This window comes from Macaca mulatta, chromosome 1 (assembly GCF_049350105.2).
Source record: "Macaca mulatta isolate MMU2019108-1 chromosome 1, T2T-MMU8v2.0, whole genome shotgun sequence".
NCBI lineage: Eukaryota > Metazoa > Chordata > Mammalia > Primates > Cercopithecidae > Macaca > Macaca mulatta.
Window position 1 is genome coordinate 173,763,839 of NC_133406.1, and position 14,372 is coordinate 173,778,210.

At 37.0% G+C, this 14,372-nt stretch overlaps 1 protein-coding gene across 1 annotated transcript in view; it reads left to right on the forward strand.

Moving 5' to 3' along the window:
* DNAI4 (dynein axonemal intermediate chain 4) overlaps positions 1 to 14,372 on the forward strand; it is a 107,310-nt gene that overhangs the window by 70,495 nt on the left and 22,443 nt on the right. The window contains 3 exon segments of the mRNA XM_015141821.3: positions 4,123 to 4,317; positions 11,401 to 11,603; positions 14,277 to 14,363. Of these exon segments, the coding sequence (XP_014997307.3) occupies positions 4,123 to 4,317; positions 11,401 to 11,603; positions 14,277 to 14,363 (485 nt within the window).

A 14,372-nucleotide genomic window follows, 5' to 3' on the forward strand; every position in this document is an offset into this window, starting at 1 on the left:
CTCCTGCTTTCTTTTGGTTAATGTTTGCCTGCTATATCTTTTTTTATTTGTTTACTTTCAACCTATCTACATTGTATATTTGAAATAAATTTATTGTAGACATCATATGTTTGAGTCATGTTTTTAATCCAATTTTTTTTGCCAGTCTTTATCTCTAAATTGGTATAGGTAGACCATTTGTATTTAATGTTTTATTGGCATGTTAGCCCTTAAGTCTGCTGTTCTTTTCTGCTTATTCTATCTTATCTATCTTATGTTTCTCTCTTCTTCCTGCTTTCCTGCTGCTTTCTCAAACAATTTTTTTAATTCTGCTTTAATTTACCTGTAGTGTTTTGAGTTTATGTGCAATTTTTATTATTTACTTTATGTATTCCATTATGCATACACAATAGTCCATAGATGTTGACATTTTACCAGTTCAAGTAAAGTATAGAAACCTTACCTCCCTTTAGATTCCACCCCCATTTATATTTGCCTTAAATATTTCTTCTAAGTATTTAGAAAGATATTTAGATATATAAACATTTAATATTTAGACATTTAAAACTATATCAGACAATGTAATAATTTTTGCTTCAACTGTCAAACATAATTAAGAAAACTCAAAAGAATAAGAAAAGTATATCCTATTTATCCTTATTTTCTCTCTTCCCACTGTTGGTTTTTCCTTTCAGATGTTCTAAACTTCCTTTCTTATTTTCTTCCTGTTTAGAGAATTGCCTTTAGCCATTCTTTAGGGAAGACTTTATTTGTTTATTTATTTATTTATTTGAGACAAATTCTTAGTATTCCTTCATCTGAGAATACAATATCTTAATTTCCTCTTTATTCCTACAGGATAATTCACTGGGTGTAGAATTATTCCCATAGGAAAATTCACTGGGTATAGAATTCTGCATTGACCATTCTTTCCACTCAGAACCCCAAGAATGTGTACCACTTTTTTCTGGCCTCCAGGGTTTCCAGTGAGAAATCTGCTGCTATTCAAATTATTTTCCACCTAAAAATAAGGTGTCATTTCTCTCTTGCTGCTTTCTAGAATTTTTTTTTTTTTTTTTTTTTTGGTCTTCTGTTTTTAGAAATTTTAGTATGGTGCATCTTGGTGTGCATTTCTTTATCTTCATTGTGATTTATTCATTTCTTGAATATATTTGTTGTCCTTTGCCAAATTTTGGAAGTTTTCAGCTATTATTTCTTTAAGTACTTTTTCAGGCCCACCCCATTTCTCCAATCCTCGGATGATAATAATTTGAATGGTACATATGTTGTTATGGTTGCAGAGGTTCTTGAGACTCTTCATTTTTTTCAGACTTTTCTGTCTGTTTTAAAGATTGGGTTATTTCCATTGTTCTCTCTTCCAGTTTACTGATTTATTTGTCTTCCATTCTGCTATAGAGCCCATCCACTGAGTTTTAAATTTTAGTTATGTTTTTCACTCCTAAAATTTCCAGTTGATTCTTCTTTTCATTTGCTAAGACTTTCTATTCATTAGCTGAGACTTTCTATCCCTTTGATGATACTTTCTATTTTTTCATTTGTTTCAAGTGTGTTCATAAATAACTTGTTGAAGGATTTTTATGATGCTTGCTTTAAACTCTTTGTGAGATAATTGTAACATTGATGTTTGTGTATAGAGACTTTTTCCATTCAAGTTAAGATTTTCTTGGTTCTTGCTATGATGAGTGACTTTCAATTGAAACCTGGACATTTGGGGTATTGTAAGAGTCTGAATCTTTTCTAAACTTCCATTTAAACAGGCTTTGTTTGACACTGTTCTGGCAGGGGAAAGTGGGAGTCACTGCCTGATTATTTCCAGGTAGGGGTAGAAGTCTATATTTGCCACTTGACCTCCAGTGACATTAGGGGAAGTGGTGTCTTCATTACCATGGGGCAGTGATAGGAGCTCCAGTTTCCATTGACAACACCATGGCTAGGAGGTATAGGAATGCTTCATTAATGCCATACATGTGGCCTACACTGACACTACACAGTGGGGGTTGTTCTCATTGCTGCTGGGGAGTGTTAAAAGTTTTGACTCTTCACTAGTCCAACTCTGACTACTCCAATGGGAAGAGGGAGGTATACTTTGTTACTACTAGATAGGCTGGAATTCCAGGCTCCCCAGCTGATCTCCACTGACACTGTAGGAAGGGGACCACTATCATTATGTTTGGTAGGGATGAAAGTCCTGCCTGCCTGCTGGGCCTTCTCTGACACCATACACAGTGAAAAGTCAGGGATTTGGGATGCCTTGTTACAGCCTAGTGAGGGTGGAAGACTAGGCTCCCACTTGGCCTTTGTCACATGGGTGGAGCTACAGTTTTTTCTATGCTTGGCTGGAGTAGAATGGCTGCCATCTAAAAGCTTTCTTTCTTTCAAGGCTACACTTTTCCTGGTCCTTTGGCTAAAGAGAGGAGGCTTCTTTCGGGGACTTTTTCTTGCTTGTGCCCATTGGTGTTCCCAGGTTGCTGACTTCTTCAGCTCCATATCTGGAATATATAAGGCAAAAAGAATACCCATTCCTTCTCTTCACCTTTCAAAGACTGCTTATGTTTGTTGTTTTCTAAAATTTCCAGTGTTTTTAGTTGAATTTAGCAGGAGGAATAAGGAGAAGTACGCTCCCTCTATCTATAAAGGTAAAGAAGCAAGAGTTTCCTTCATTCTTTTTTTAAAATAAGAGTTTACTAAGTAGTGTGGTAGGCAGAACAATAGTCCCGCAAATTTGTGCACACCCCAATTCCTGGAACCTGTGAATGTGTTACCTAACATGACAAAAGAGATTTTCCGGATGTGATTACAATGGGGATCTTCAGATGGAAAGATTATTCTGGATAATCTTATCGGGCCCAATCTAATCACATGGGGTACTACAAAGTAAAAGACCTTTTCCAGCTGTGATCTGGGAGAGAGATGTGATGACAGAAGAAGGTCAGCAGGAATGTAATCAATGTTGCTGTCTTTGAAGATGAAGGAAAGATTGTGGTGTCCCCCAGAAACTGAAAAAATCAAGGAAACAAATTATCCTTTAGAACCTTCAGAAAGGAACAAAGCCCTATCAACTTCTTGGTTTTAGCTCAGTGACATCTGTTAGGCCTCTAATCTACTGAACTATAAGATAAATTTGCATTGTTTTAAGCCACTGTGATTTGTTACAGCAGTAATAGAAAACTTAATACAATAGTATAGTATTTCTATATAGCAATAATCAAATCAGACCTTTTTCTGAAGACTGATCATCTTATTTCAACTTGAATTTTAAAAGAATAAGGATAAAAATTACCTCAGGAGGTTATCATTGCCTATGTTCTGAAAAATAGTACAGTTTTTGATGGTTAAGAATTTCAGCCGGGCGCGGTGGCTCAAGCCTGTAATCCCAGCACTTTGGGAGGCCGAGGCGGGCGGATCACAAGGTCAGGAGATCGAGACCACAGTGAAACCCCGTCTCTACTAAAAATACAAAAAATTAGCCGGGCACGGTGGCGGCGCCTGTAGTCCCAGCTACTCAGGAGGCTGAGGCAGGAGAATGGCGGGAACCCGGGAGGCGGAGCTTGCAGTGAGCCGAGATTGCGCCACTGCACTCCAGCCTGGGCAACAGCGTGAGACTCCGTCTCAAAAAAAAAAAAAAAAAAGAATTTCAGGCTGGGCGCGGTGGCTCAAGCCTGTAATCCCAGCACTTTGGGAGGCCGAGACGGGTGGATCACGAGGTCAGGAGATTCAGACCATCCTGGCTAATGCGGTGAAACCCTATCTCTACTAAAACATACAAAAAACTAGCTGGGTGAGGTGGCGGGCGCCTGTAGTCCCAGCTACTCGGGAGGCTGAGGTAGGAGAATGGCGTAAACCCGGGAGGCAGAGCTTGCAGTGAGCTGAGATCCGGCCACTGCACTCCAGCCTGGGCGACAGAGCGAGACTCCCTCTCAAAAAAAAAAAAAAGAATTCCAAAATGAGGTATGTGCATCTTTCATGTGCTTGGTACATAAGATATTCAATAAATGTCTATTAAAGTTGTTGAAAACTGGAGGAAAATAAATACAAATGATGAAATGTCATTTAAAAAATCTTTAGAATGTATGAATCATCCATTTGAATATTTTATCATTGTATCATGTTTGTATTTTGTAGATAGTGAAACTAGTTCTCTAATGGACATAGAAAACGTAATTCTGGCAAAAATCCATGAAGATGAGGAAGACCACTCAGATGCAATATTAAAATCTGACAAATTTCATCAGGACTTATTTTTTATGGAACGAGTTCTAATGGAAAATATATTTCAGCCAAAACTTGCAGCTTATCGTCAGCTTCCTGTTTTAAAAGGTATTAAAAAAAATAAACATGTTTAGGCTGGGTGCAGTTGCTTATGCTTATAATCCCAGTACTTAGGGAGGTTGAGGAAGAGGATTGCTTGGGCCCAGGAGTTCAAGGTTGTAGCAAGCTATGATCATGCCACTGCACTCCCGCCTGGGTGACAGAGCAAGACCTTGTCTCTTAAAAAAAGAAAAAGAAGATATTATGTTTAGACAAACTCAAATAATTTTTAAAATGTAAGGGTTTTAGTATATATTTCTAAATGTGATCTCCAGGTTGAGTTATCATTATCAGAGGACATGTTTCTAAAGCTTTCAGCCCTAAATGTGTGAGTAACACTAGAGTCCAGACTAGGATGCCCATAGAAGCAGATTGTCTCAGATTCAAAACTTCCTAAGCATCTATAGCTCTTGGTTCTCCCTTATTCCTGCATTCAATTACTTATTCATTTTTACAGTATCTCTCATATTCAACCTCTTCTTTTCCATTATCGTTGTTACTTTCTAGATTCTTACTTTTGTTACTACTCCCAAATCTATTGCAAGGGCATTCTTCCTGTTCTCATTGCTACAAATCCCATCTCATATGATAACAGAATATTTTAAAGGATTTTAGAGATTATCTTAATCAACCTTTCATCATGTATTAAAAAATACATGAATGAAGAAGATGAAGGCTATAGAAACTTTGTGAGGTTAATAGTAAGTAGAAAAGCTAGACATTCAACCATCTCAAGTTCTAGTTCTCTTTCTGCTATATCAGCGCACTTTGCTTATGTATCCTAAACCACTCAAAAAACCTTCAATGTTTTCCCATTGCCTAGAATAAATTACAAAGCTCAAAGTGTATCATTCAAAAGATATCTGCAATATGGCCACAGATTACTTTATATTATCATATTGCTTTGGAGACTCTAAAAGTTAGCTATATTTAGACTTATCTGGTAGTCCTCAAATAGAACCTACATTTTCCTGCCTTAGTACTTCTAGTTGGAATTTGCTTGACAGTCTATCCCCACCCCATGCTTGCCTATTGTATTCCCAGCTTTCAAATATGGATTAAGGAAACTTCCTTTATGAAATTTGTCTTGATTCTTCAAGTCAAAATTAATCTATATGGTTACATTTGAAAAGAAAAAGGTTACAGAATAGTATGTGTGACAAATGGTTGTAAATCTTTTTGCCTGCATGCATCTAGAAGAATATTGAAAAACTGTGTTCCTTCTCTCACATTAGGTTGATATTTAAACATTTTAATCACTTATATATATGTATTTTTCATCCTATATTTAAAGAGTTGTAAGGTTGCAATTCACATAGTACTGTGTATATTGACATTTACAAAACAAAATGTAAATGTAACAATGTAAATGTTACTGTTGGCACATCACTTCTTTCAACACATCTAAGAAATAAAAATACTCTAGCAAATGTTTTAATGAGGTAAGATTTATATACAATGAAATATATATTTTAAATTATATATAAAAATACATTTTGAAAATGTATAAACTGGAGTTACCAATACCTTAATCAAGACAGAGGACCTGTCTATTAACCCTAAGAGTTACCTTGTGCAGTTTTCCAAGTAAACCTTAACCCCACTCCCCAACCCCCACCACACACACACACAGGCATTGCTCTGATTTCCATCAATATAGATTAACTTTCCCTATTCTGGTATGTCATATAATATAAGTGGGTTCATAAAGTAAGTATTCTTTTGAGTCTGGATTCTTGCATTCAATATCAATGTTTTTGAGATTTCCTAGGTTGGTGCGTGTATAAGTAGTTCATTTTTTTCCCCAAGTAATGCTGTAGTATATGAATATACCATAATGATTTGTTTATCCATTCACATGTTGAGGGACACTTGCATATTTTCAGTCTGGAGATATTCAGAGTAAAGCTGATATGAACATTTTTGTGTGAGCCTTTTGGTAAATGGATGTTTTAATTTTTCCTGTGAAAATACCTACAAATGGGATTATTGGATTACTGAGTAGATGTTTAACATTTTAAGAAACAGTAAAATACTTTTCCAAAGTGGTTATACCATCTTATACTCGCACAGCAATGTGTAAGAGTCTCAGTTGCTCCACATTCTTTATAACACCTGATGTTGGCAATCCTTTTAGTGTTGTTCTAAAAACTGATTTTTTATGTGTTCTTGTTTATGTGGTTTATTTTGGTCACTTGAATATCTTCTGTTTACTGTTTGGTCAAGTCTCTTACCAATTTTAAAGTTGAGTTGACTTTTTTTTTTAAATTATTTTAAAATTTTTCTTCTTTTTTTTTGAGATGGAGTTTCACTCTGTCACCCAGGCTGGAGTGTGAAGGCACAATCTTGGCTCACTGCAACCTCCACCTGCTGGGTTCCAGTGATTCCTGCCTCAGCCTCCCAAGTAGCTGGGATTACAGGTACCCACCACCATGCCCGGCTAATTTTTGTAGTTTAGTAGAGACTGGGTTTCACCATGTTGGTCAGGCTGGTCTCAAACTCCTGACCTGAGGTGATCCATCCTCTTCAGCCTCCCAACGTGCTGGGATTACAGGGCATGAGCCACCGTGCCCAGCCTGAATTGTCTTTTAAAAACTCAAGTTGTAAGAGCTTATTTTTATATACTCTGGATACAAACCTTTTGTCAGTTACATATTTTGCAAATATTTAAGTCTATGGATTGCCAATTTATTTTCTTAAAAATTTTTTGATGAACAGAAGTTTATTTTTGTGAAATCTAATCTGTCAATTTTTTCTTTTGTAATTAATTCTTTCCATGAGCTCTCTAAAAAATCTTTGCCTGCCGCAAGTTTGCAAATTTGTACGTCCCAGTTTTCTTATAGAAGCTGTATAGATTTAGCTTTTATGTTTAGGTCTACTATCTATATTGGATTGTTTGTTTATTTATTTGTTTATTTTTTGAGACAGGGTCTCACTCTGTGGCCCAGACTGGAGTGCAATGGCCCTGTCTCAGTTCACCGCAACTCCCTCCTCCCAGGCTCAAGGGATTCTCCCACCTCAGCCTCCCTAGTAGCTGGGATTACAGGCGCACACCACTACTGCCCGGCTAATTTTTGTATTTTTAGTAGAGACGGGGTTTCACCATGTTGGCCAGGCTGATCTTGAACTCCTGACCTCAAATGATCCATCCACCTCGGCCTCCCAAAGTGCTGAGATTACAGGTGTGAGCCACTGCGTCTGGCCTATTTTTATTTTTAACAAATTTATTGTGTATATTTAAGGTATACAACATGATGTTACAAGATAAATATATAGTAAAAAGGTCATTATAGTGAAGCACATTAACATATCTATCATGTTATCTATTTTGAATTAATTTTTTTATTAAGGGACTAAGTTAAGGTTTAAAGATTTTTTTTTTTTGAATCTCCAGTTGTTTCAGCACCGTTTTAAATAAGAGTTGTTCCCATTCTGGGATTATAGACATGAGCTACTGTTCCTGACTCCTTTTCTAGTTTCTTTTTTTTTTTTTTTTTTGAGACGGAGTCTCGCTCTGTCGCCCAGGCTGGAGTGCAGTGGCCGGATCTCAGCTCACTGCAAGCTCCGCCTCCCGGGTTTACGCCATTCTCCTGCCTCAGCCTCCCGAGTAGCTGGGACTACAGGCGCCCGCCACCTCGCCCGGCTATTTTTTTGTATTTTTTAGTAGAGACGGGGTTTCACCATGTTAGCCAGGATGGTCTCGATCTCCTGACCTTGCGATCCGCCCGTCTCGGCCTCCCAAAGTGCTGGGATTACAGGCTTGAGCCACCGTGCCCGGCCTCCTTTTCTAGTTTCTTAAAATGGAAAATTGGATCATTGATTTCACATTTTTTTCTTGTCTAATATAGATATTTAATATTTCAAGACTTAGCATAAAGCGATCGTGGTCAAGATAGCATGCTATTGGCAAGAGAATAAACAAGAATATAGAATAGAACAGAATAGAGAACCTAGTAATAGATCTGTCAAAATATAGTCAGCTGATCTTTGACAAAAGAAGAAAGGCAATACAATAGAAAAAAGATAGTCTTTCAACAAATGGTACTAAATATGAACCTAGACATAGACTTTACACCTTTCACAAATATTAACTCAAATGGATCGTAGACCTGAACGTAAAATGCAAAACTATAAAATTCCTAGAAGATAACATAGGAGAAACACTAGATGACCTTGGGTCTTAGAATGACTTTTAAGATACAACACCAAATGCATGATCCATTGAGAGACATAATTGATAAGCTGGGCCTCATTAAAATTAAACACTTCTGCTCTGCAAAAGACACTGTCAAGAGAATAAGACGACAAGTCACATACTGAAGATAATATTTTCAGAAGACATTTCTGATAAATTGCTATTATCCAAAATATACAAAGAACTCTTAAAACCCAACAATAAGAAAAATAAACAACATGATTAAAAATGGGTAAAAGACCTGAAGAGATATCTCACTGAAGAAAATATACACATGTCAAAGTAGCATACAAAAAGATACTCAACATCATATTATTTTCTCTTCTTCTTGTTCTTGTTCTTCATCCTCCTCCTCCTCCAACCCGCCCCGCCTATTTTTGAGATAGGGTCTTGCTTTGTCACCCAGGCTGGAGTACAGTGGCACAATCATGGCTCATTGTAGCCTCAGCTTCCCTGGCTCAAGCGATCCTCCTGCCTCAGCTTCTGGCTTAGCTAAGACCACAGGCATGCACCACCACACCCAGCTAATTTTTAAAAATTTTCTGTAGAGATGAGGTCTCACTTTGTTGCCCAGGCTGATCTTGAACTCCTGAACTCAAGCTCCCCTCCCACGTTGGCCTCCCAAAGTGCTGGGATTCCAGGTGTGAGCCACTACACCTGACCTTTCAATATCAGATTTCATTAGGGAATTGCAAATTAAAACAACAATGAGGTATCACTGCACACTTATTAGAATGGGCAAGTCCAAAACACTGACAGCACTCAAAGCTAGTGGAGATGTGGAGCAACAAGAAGTCTCATTCATGCTGATGGGAATGCACAATGGTATATCCACTTTGGAATATTGTTTGGCCGTTTCTTATAAAACTAAACATACTCTTGTCTGGGTGTGGTGACTCATGCCTGTAATCCCAGCACTTTGGGAGGCTGAGGTGGGCAGGCCACTTGAGGACAGTAGTTCGAGACCAGCCTGGCCAAAATAGTGAAACCCTGGCTCTACTAAAACATACAAAAAATTAGCCGGGTATGGTGGCAGGTGCCTGTAGTCCCTGCTACTCATTAGGCTGAGGCATGAGAATTGCTTGAACCCAGGAGGTAGAGGTTAAAGTGAGTCGAGATGGTGCCACTGCACTCCAACCAGGACAATAGAGTGAGACGTTGTCTTCAAAAACAAAACAAAACAAACAAACAAACAAAAAACCTAAACATACTCTTACCATACGATTTAGTAATCTGTTGATTAACTAAATGAGCTGAAAACTGTGTCCACACCAAACCTGCACATGGGTATTTATAGCAGTTTTACTCATAATTGCCCCAACTTAGAAGTAACCAAGATGCCCTTCAGTAGGTGAATGGATAAATGAACTATGATACATCCAGACAATGGAATATTATTCATCACTAAGTTATCAAGTCAGAAGCAGACCTGGAGGAAATTTGAATGCATATTACTCTGCAAATGAAGCCAATTTGAAAGGCCACATACTATGTGATTCCAACTGTATGACATTTTGGGAAAAGGCAAAATATGGAGACAGTAAAATGATCAGTAGTTTCCAGGGATGAGGGACCAGAGAGGGATGAACAAGAAGAACACAGAAGATTTTTAGGGCAGTGAAATTACTCTATATGGTACTACAATGGCAGATACGTGTCATTATACATTTGTCAAAGCCTGTAAAATATACAGTACCATGAGTGAACCCTAAACTTTAAAATGTAAAACTATGGGCTTTGAGTGATAATGATAGTAAACCAGAAGCAGTAACACATTCTTGAGGGGACTTCAGAGATTACTACCACTGTCAAGGACTTGAAATATGAAATATGCAGGGATGTTGATACCCACCACATTTCTCATTCAACTCACATATGTGGCATGTGTAGAAAACAGATGGATCTTGGCCAAGTGCAGTGGCTCATGTCTGTCATCACAGCACTTTGGGAGGCTAAGACAGGAGGATTGCTTGAGGCCAGGCGTTCAAGACCAGCCTAGGCAATATAGTAAGACCTCCCCAACCCCCGCATCTCTAAAAAATGAAAATAAATAAATTTAAAAACTGATGGATCTTGGAGAATGACAGTGGATTATTATTATAAACTTAACCAGGTGGTGACTCCAATTGCAACTGTTGTTCCATAAGAGGTTCATTAAGGAAATTAAGACACCTCCCTTGTACCTGATGCAAATGCTTTTTTTTCCTGCAATGTCTGTTGGTAAAAACAACCAGAAGTCATTTATTTTTAGCTGGTCAGGCCAGCAATATACCTTCACTGTCCTACTTCAGGGGTATATCAATTCTTCAACCCTGTACCATAATTTAGTCTGCAGGGCTCTTTCCCTTCAACAAGATAACACACTAGCACATTAAATGGATGATATGCTGATTGAACTTAGTAAACAGGAAGTAGACTTCAGTAAGACATTTTCCTGTCAGAGGGTGGGAAGTAAAACTGACAAGATTTCGGGGGACTTCTACCTCAGTGAAGTTTCTAGGTGTCATGTGTGTGTGGTGTGGGATATGTTGAGCTGTATCTTCTAAGGTGAAGGATAAGTTGTTGTACCTGGCATCTTTTACAACCAAAAAGAAGCACAATGTCTAGTGAGTCTCTTTACATTTTAGAGACAACATATTTGTCATTTGGATGTGCTATGCTGGCCCATTTATTAAGTAAACAGAAAAGCTGCTGGCTTTGAGTTGGAACCCAGAACAGCAGAAGACTCTGCCACAAGTCCAGGCTGCCCTTCACGGTGCTCTGCCACTTACGTCATATGATCCAGCAGATCTGATGGTGCTTGAAGTGTCAGCCATGGGTAGATAGGCTGTTTGGAGCCTTTGGCAGGTCCCTCTAGATGTAGAGGACAATGATCTTTTTATTGGATTAAACTTTAGAACCTGAACCTGAAGAGCCTGAAGATTTTTTAGAAAGTGCAACACATGAAGAAGTAGAGGAAGAATCTAAGAAGGAGGAGGAAGAAGAAATACATGCAGAAGAATCAACAATACCCGCCAACTTGGAACGACTTTGGTCTTTTTCCTGTGACTTAACCAAAGGCCTCAATGTGAGCAGCCTTGCCTGGAATAAAACAAATCCAGTAAGTTATGAAACATTTGAACAATTCTGTTTCTACCATTGAAGGGAAATTATCAAGTTCGAATAATGAAGAATTGCTTTCCTTAGATATGGGACAAGGAATTTAAATTGACCATAACTTTGAGTTTTAGAATGCCCCTAAAACAAGTTCCAGTTTAAAAAGGGGGAAATGCAAATAGTTACAAAATAATGTTTTTCTCCTTTAATGTAGTAAACATTTAATGTATAAAACATTACCATTTTTATTTTAGGGGATCTACTTGGGACATGGCATTCTCTGAATTCATGTTAGATATGGATAAGTAAACTAGAGGATTGGTAGATTTATTTAATGTATACCAAAACTCATGTGCCCAAATTTATATTAGTCTCAAAGTAGTCATATTTGAAAGTGTATACTTAATCTAGTGACCCTACAAGTGTGCAAAATAATTTTGAGATTCCTTAAAATACTGTTACCACTGATATTAGCAAGTACTTAAACAGCACTTAGTACGTAGCAGGCACCATTGTGTTTTAACTGTACTAACACAACAACCCTATGAATTAGATACTATTATTCTTCTCATTATGTTGAAAGGAAACTGAAGCACAAAAAGCATAAATAATTTGCCCAAAGTCACACCGCTAGTAGGTGAAACAGCCAAAATTCAAATGCAAACGTCTGGCTCCATAGTTCTTGCTCTTAACTCCTACACTGACAAAAGTCATCTTGAGGCAAATAAGATGAATTGTCAAGTTGGAGAATTATATGTTTGGTTGTAAAAAAGAGAGAATTGCAGAGTAATTAGACTAATTTTCTTCTGGGATTTATAAACTGGTTCTGAAGGTATTTCCCAGTTAACAATTCCAACAGTTTTTCAGGTAATGGCAGTATCTTTGATATAAATATTTATATCGTTGAAGCAGTCAAAACCAATTTATTTAAATTATATTATATTTTGTATGTTTAAGAATTAGCCTTATTATTTTATTGCCACACCTTGTCAGGTGCTTTGTGCAGACATGACAGTTGTCATAGTTATTAAAAAACCAAAAGTCTATAATCATTTCCATTGAAATCTAAATAACACATTATTTTAATTATGTGTATTATTTTGTAATAAAGTAAAGTACTTTTATTATGAATTTATCTTTATAAAACTATATTTGGGACTGTCTTGTCAATTAGTGGAATTAATTTTAATTAATTAATTTTTTGGAGAGATGGGGGTCTTGTTTTGTTGCCAAGGCTGGTCTTGAACTCCTGGTTTCTAGTGATCCTCCTGCCTTGGCCTCCCGAAGTGCTGGTTTTACAGGTGTGAGCTACCATGTCTGTCCTGTAAATAGGATTTAATAAATCTGTAATAAAGATATATGAAACATTTTTAGAAACTGAATATACTAGCATTTTAAAAATTAATGCATTGCTATGGAGATTAAATTAAATAATTTTGAATGAGCCTAAATGCAAACATATTACAGATGGAATCTATAATATTTATTAATTCATTGTATAAATATTTAGTGAACATTAACTCTGTGCCTAGTACACTGTTAAGGCACTAGAGACACAGTAGTAATGAAGTTATACATAGACCCTACCTGTATAATAATTTTGAACGTGCTATGATGAGGAAATAAACAGTGCTGTGGGGACACATACAAGAAGCTCTTGACTGTTTCTTAGAGAAAGTAATGCCTCTGCAGAGTCTAGAAGAGATAAATAGGGATTTGTCAATATCAGGGTGAAAGGGTATAGTAGTGAAGACTGTTTTTAAGACAGAGAGAATTGTGGAGAGATTATGTTGTCCCGAAAGTAAGGTGGTGATAAGAAAATGTAATATTCTAAAATTAAAGGTATTCTGGTTACAGAGCAGAGGCTGGATTTGTTCAGTTATTAAGCTTTTGCCTATTTGTATTTACATATGCATTTTTAGAAATGACCTCCTGTATAGGCAGCTCATGCTGCCTTAGCAAAATATTATAGACTGGATGTCTTAAAGAACAGCAATTTATTTTCTCATAAATCTGGAGGCTGGAAAGTCTAAGATCCAAGGGCTGCTGATTCAGTTTCTGGTGAGAGCTCTCTTCCTGGCTTGCAGTGGCTGCCTTTTCACTGTGTCCTCGCATGGCAGAGAGAGATCTATGGTGTATTTTTCTCTTTTTATAAAGTCACCAGTCCTGTCTCATTAGGACCCCATCCTTTATAATCTCATTTAACCTTAGATTCCTCCTAAAACCCCTATCTCCACATACAATCATATTGGAGGTTAGGCCTTCAATATATGAATTTTAAGGGGACACAGTTCAGTCTATGGCACCTACCTTTAACTTGTGTCCTTTATTTTACATTTGAAATAATTAGGTAGTCCTCAAAAACTCAAAATATATTATAACCTATTAACACAATCTCAGAAGACTACCTTAATATGTAAAAGAACTTGTTAGCAATTGGTTATTTTTAGGTGCTTATCTTTCAGTCTGCAAATTAGAAGCGTTACACTGATTAATTTTTTTGCTTAGGAATATGGAGGTATAGAGTAAAAACAGATGGTGTACTGGCATTTTTTCCTCTCAGTAGAAATGTCTTACTACTATTTTTAACACAGCTCATTAATATATGTCTTTATATATTTACCAATATTTTAATGCTATCTTCTCTTATTTTTAAATGTATTTTTCTGGTTTTCAGGATCTTTTGGCTGTTGGCTATGGGCACTTTGGATTTAAAGAGCAAAAAAGAGGATTGGCTTGCTGCTGGTCAATAAAGAATCCCATGGTAACCCAA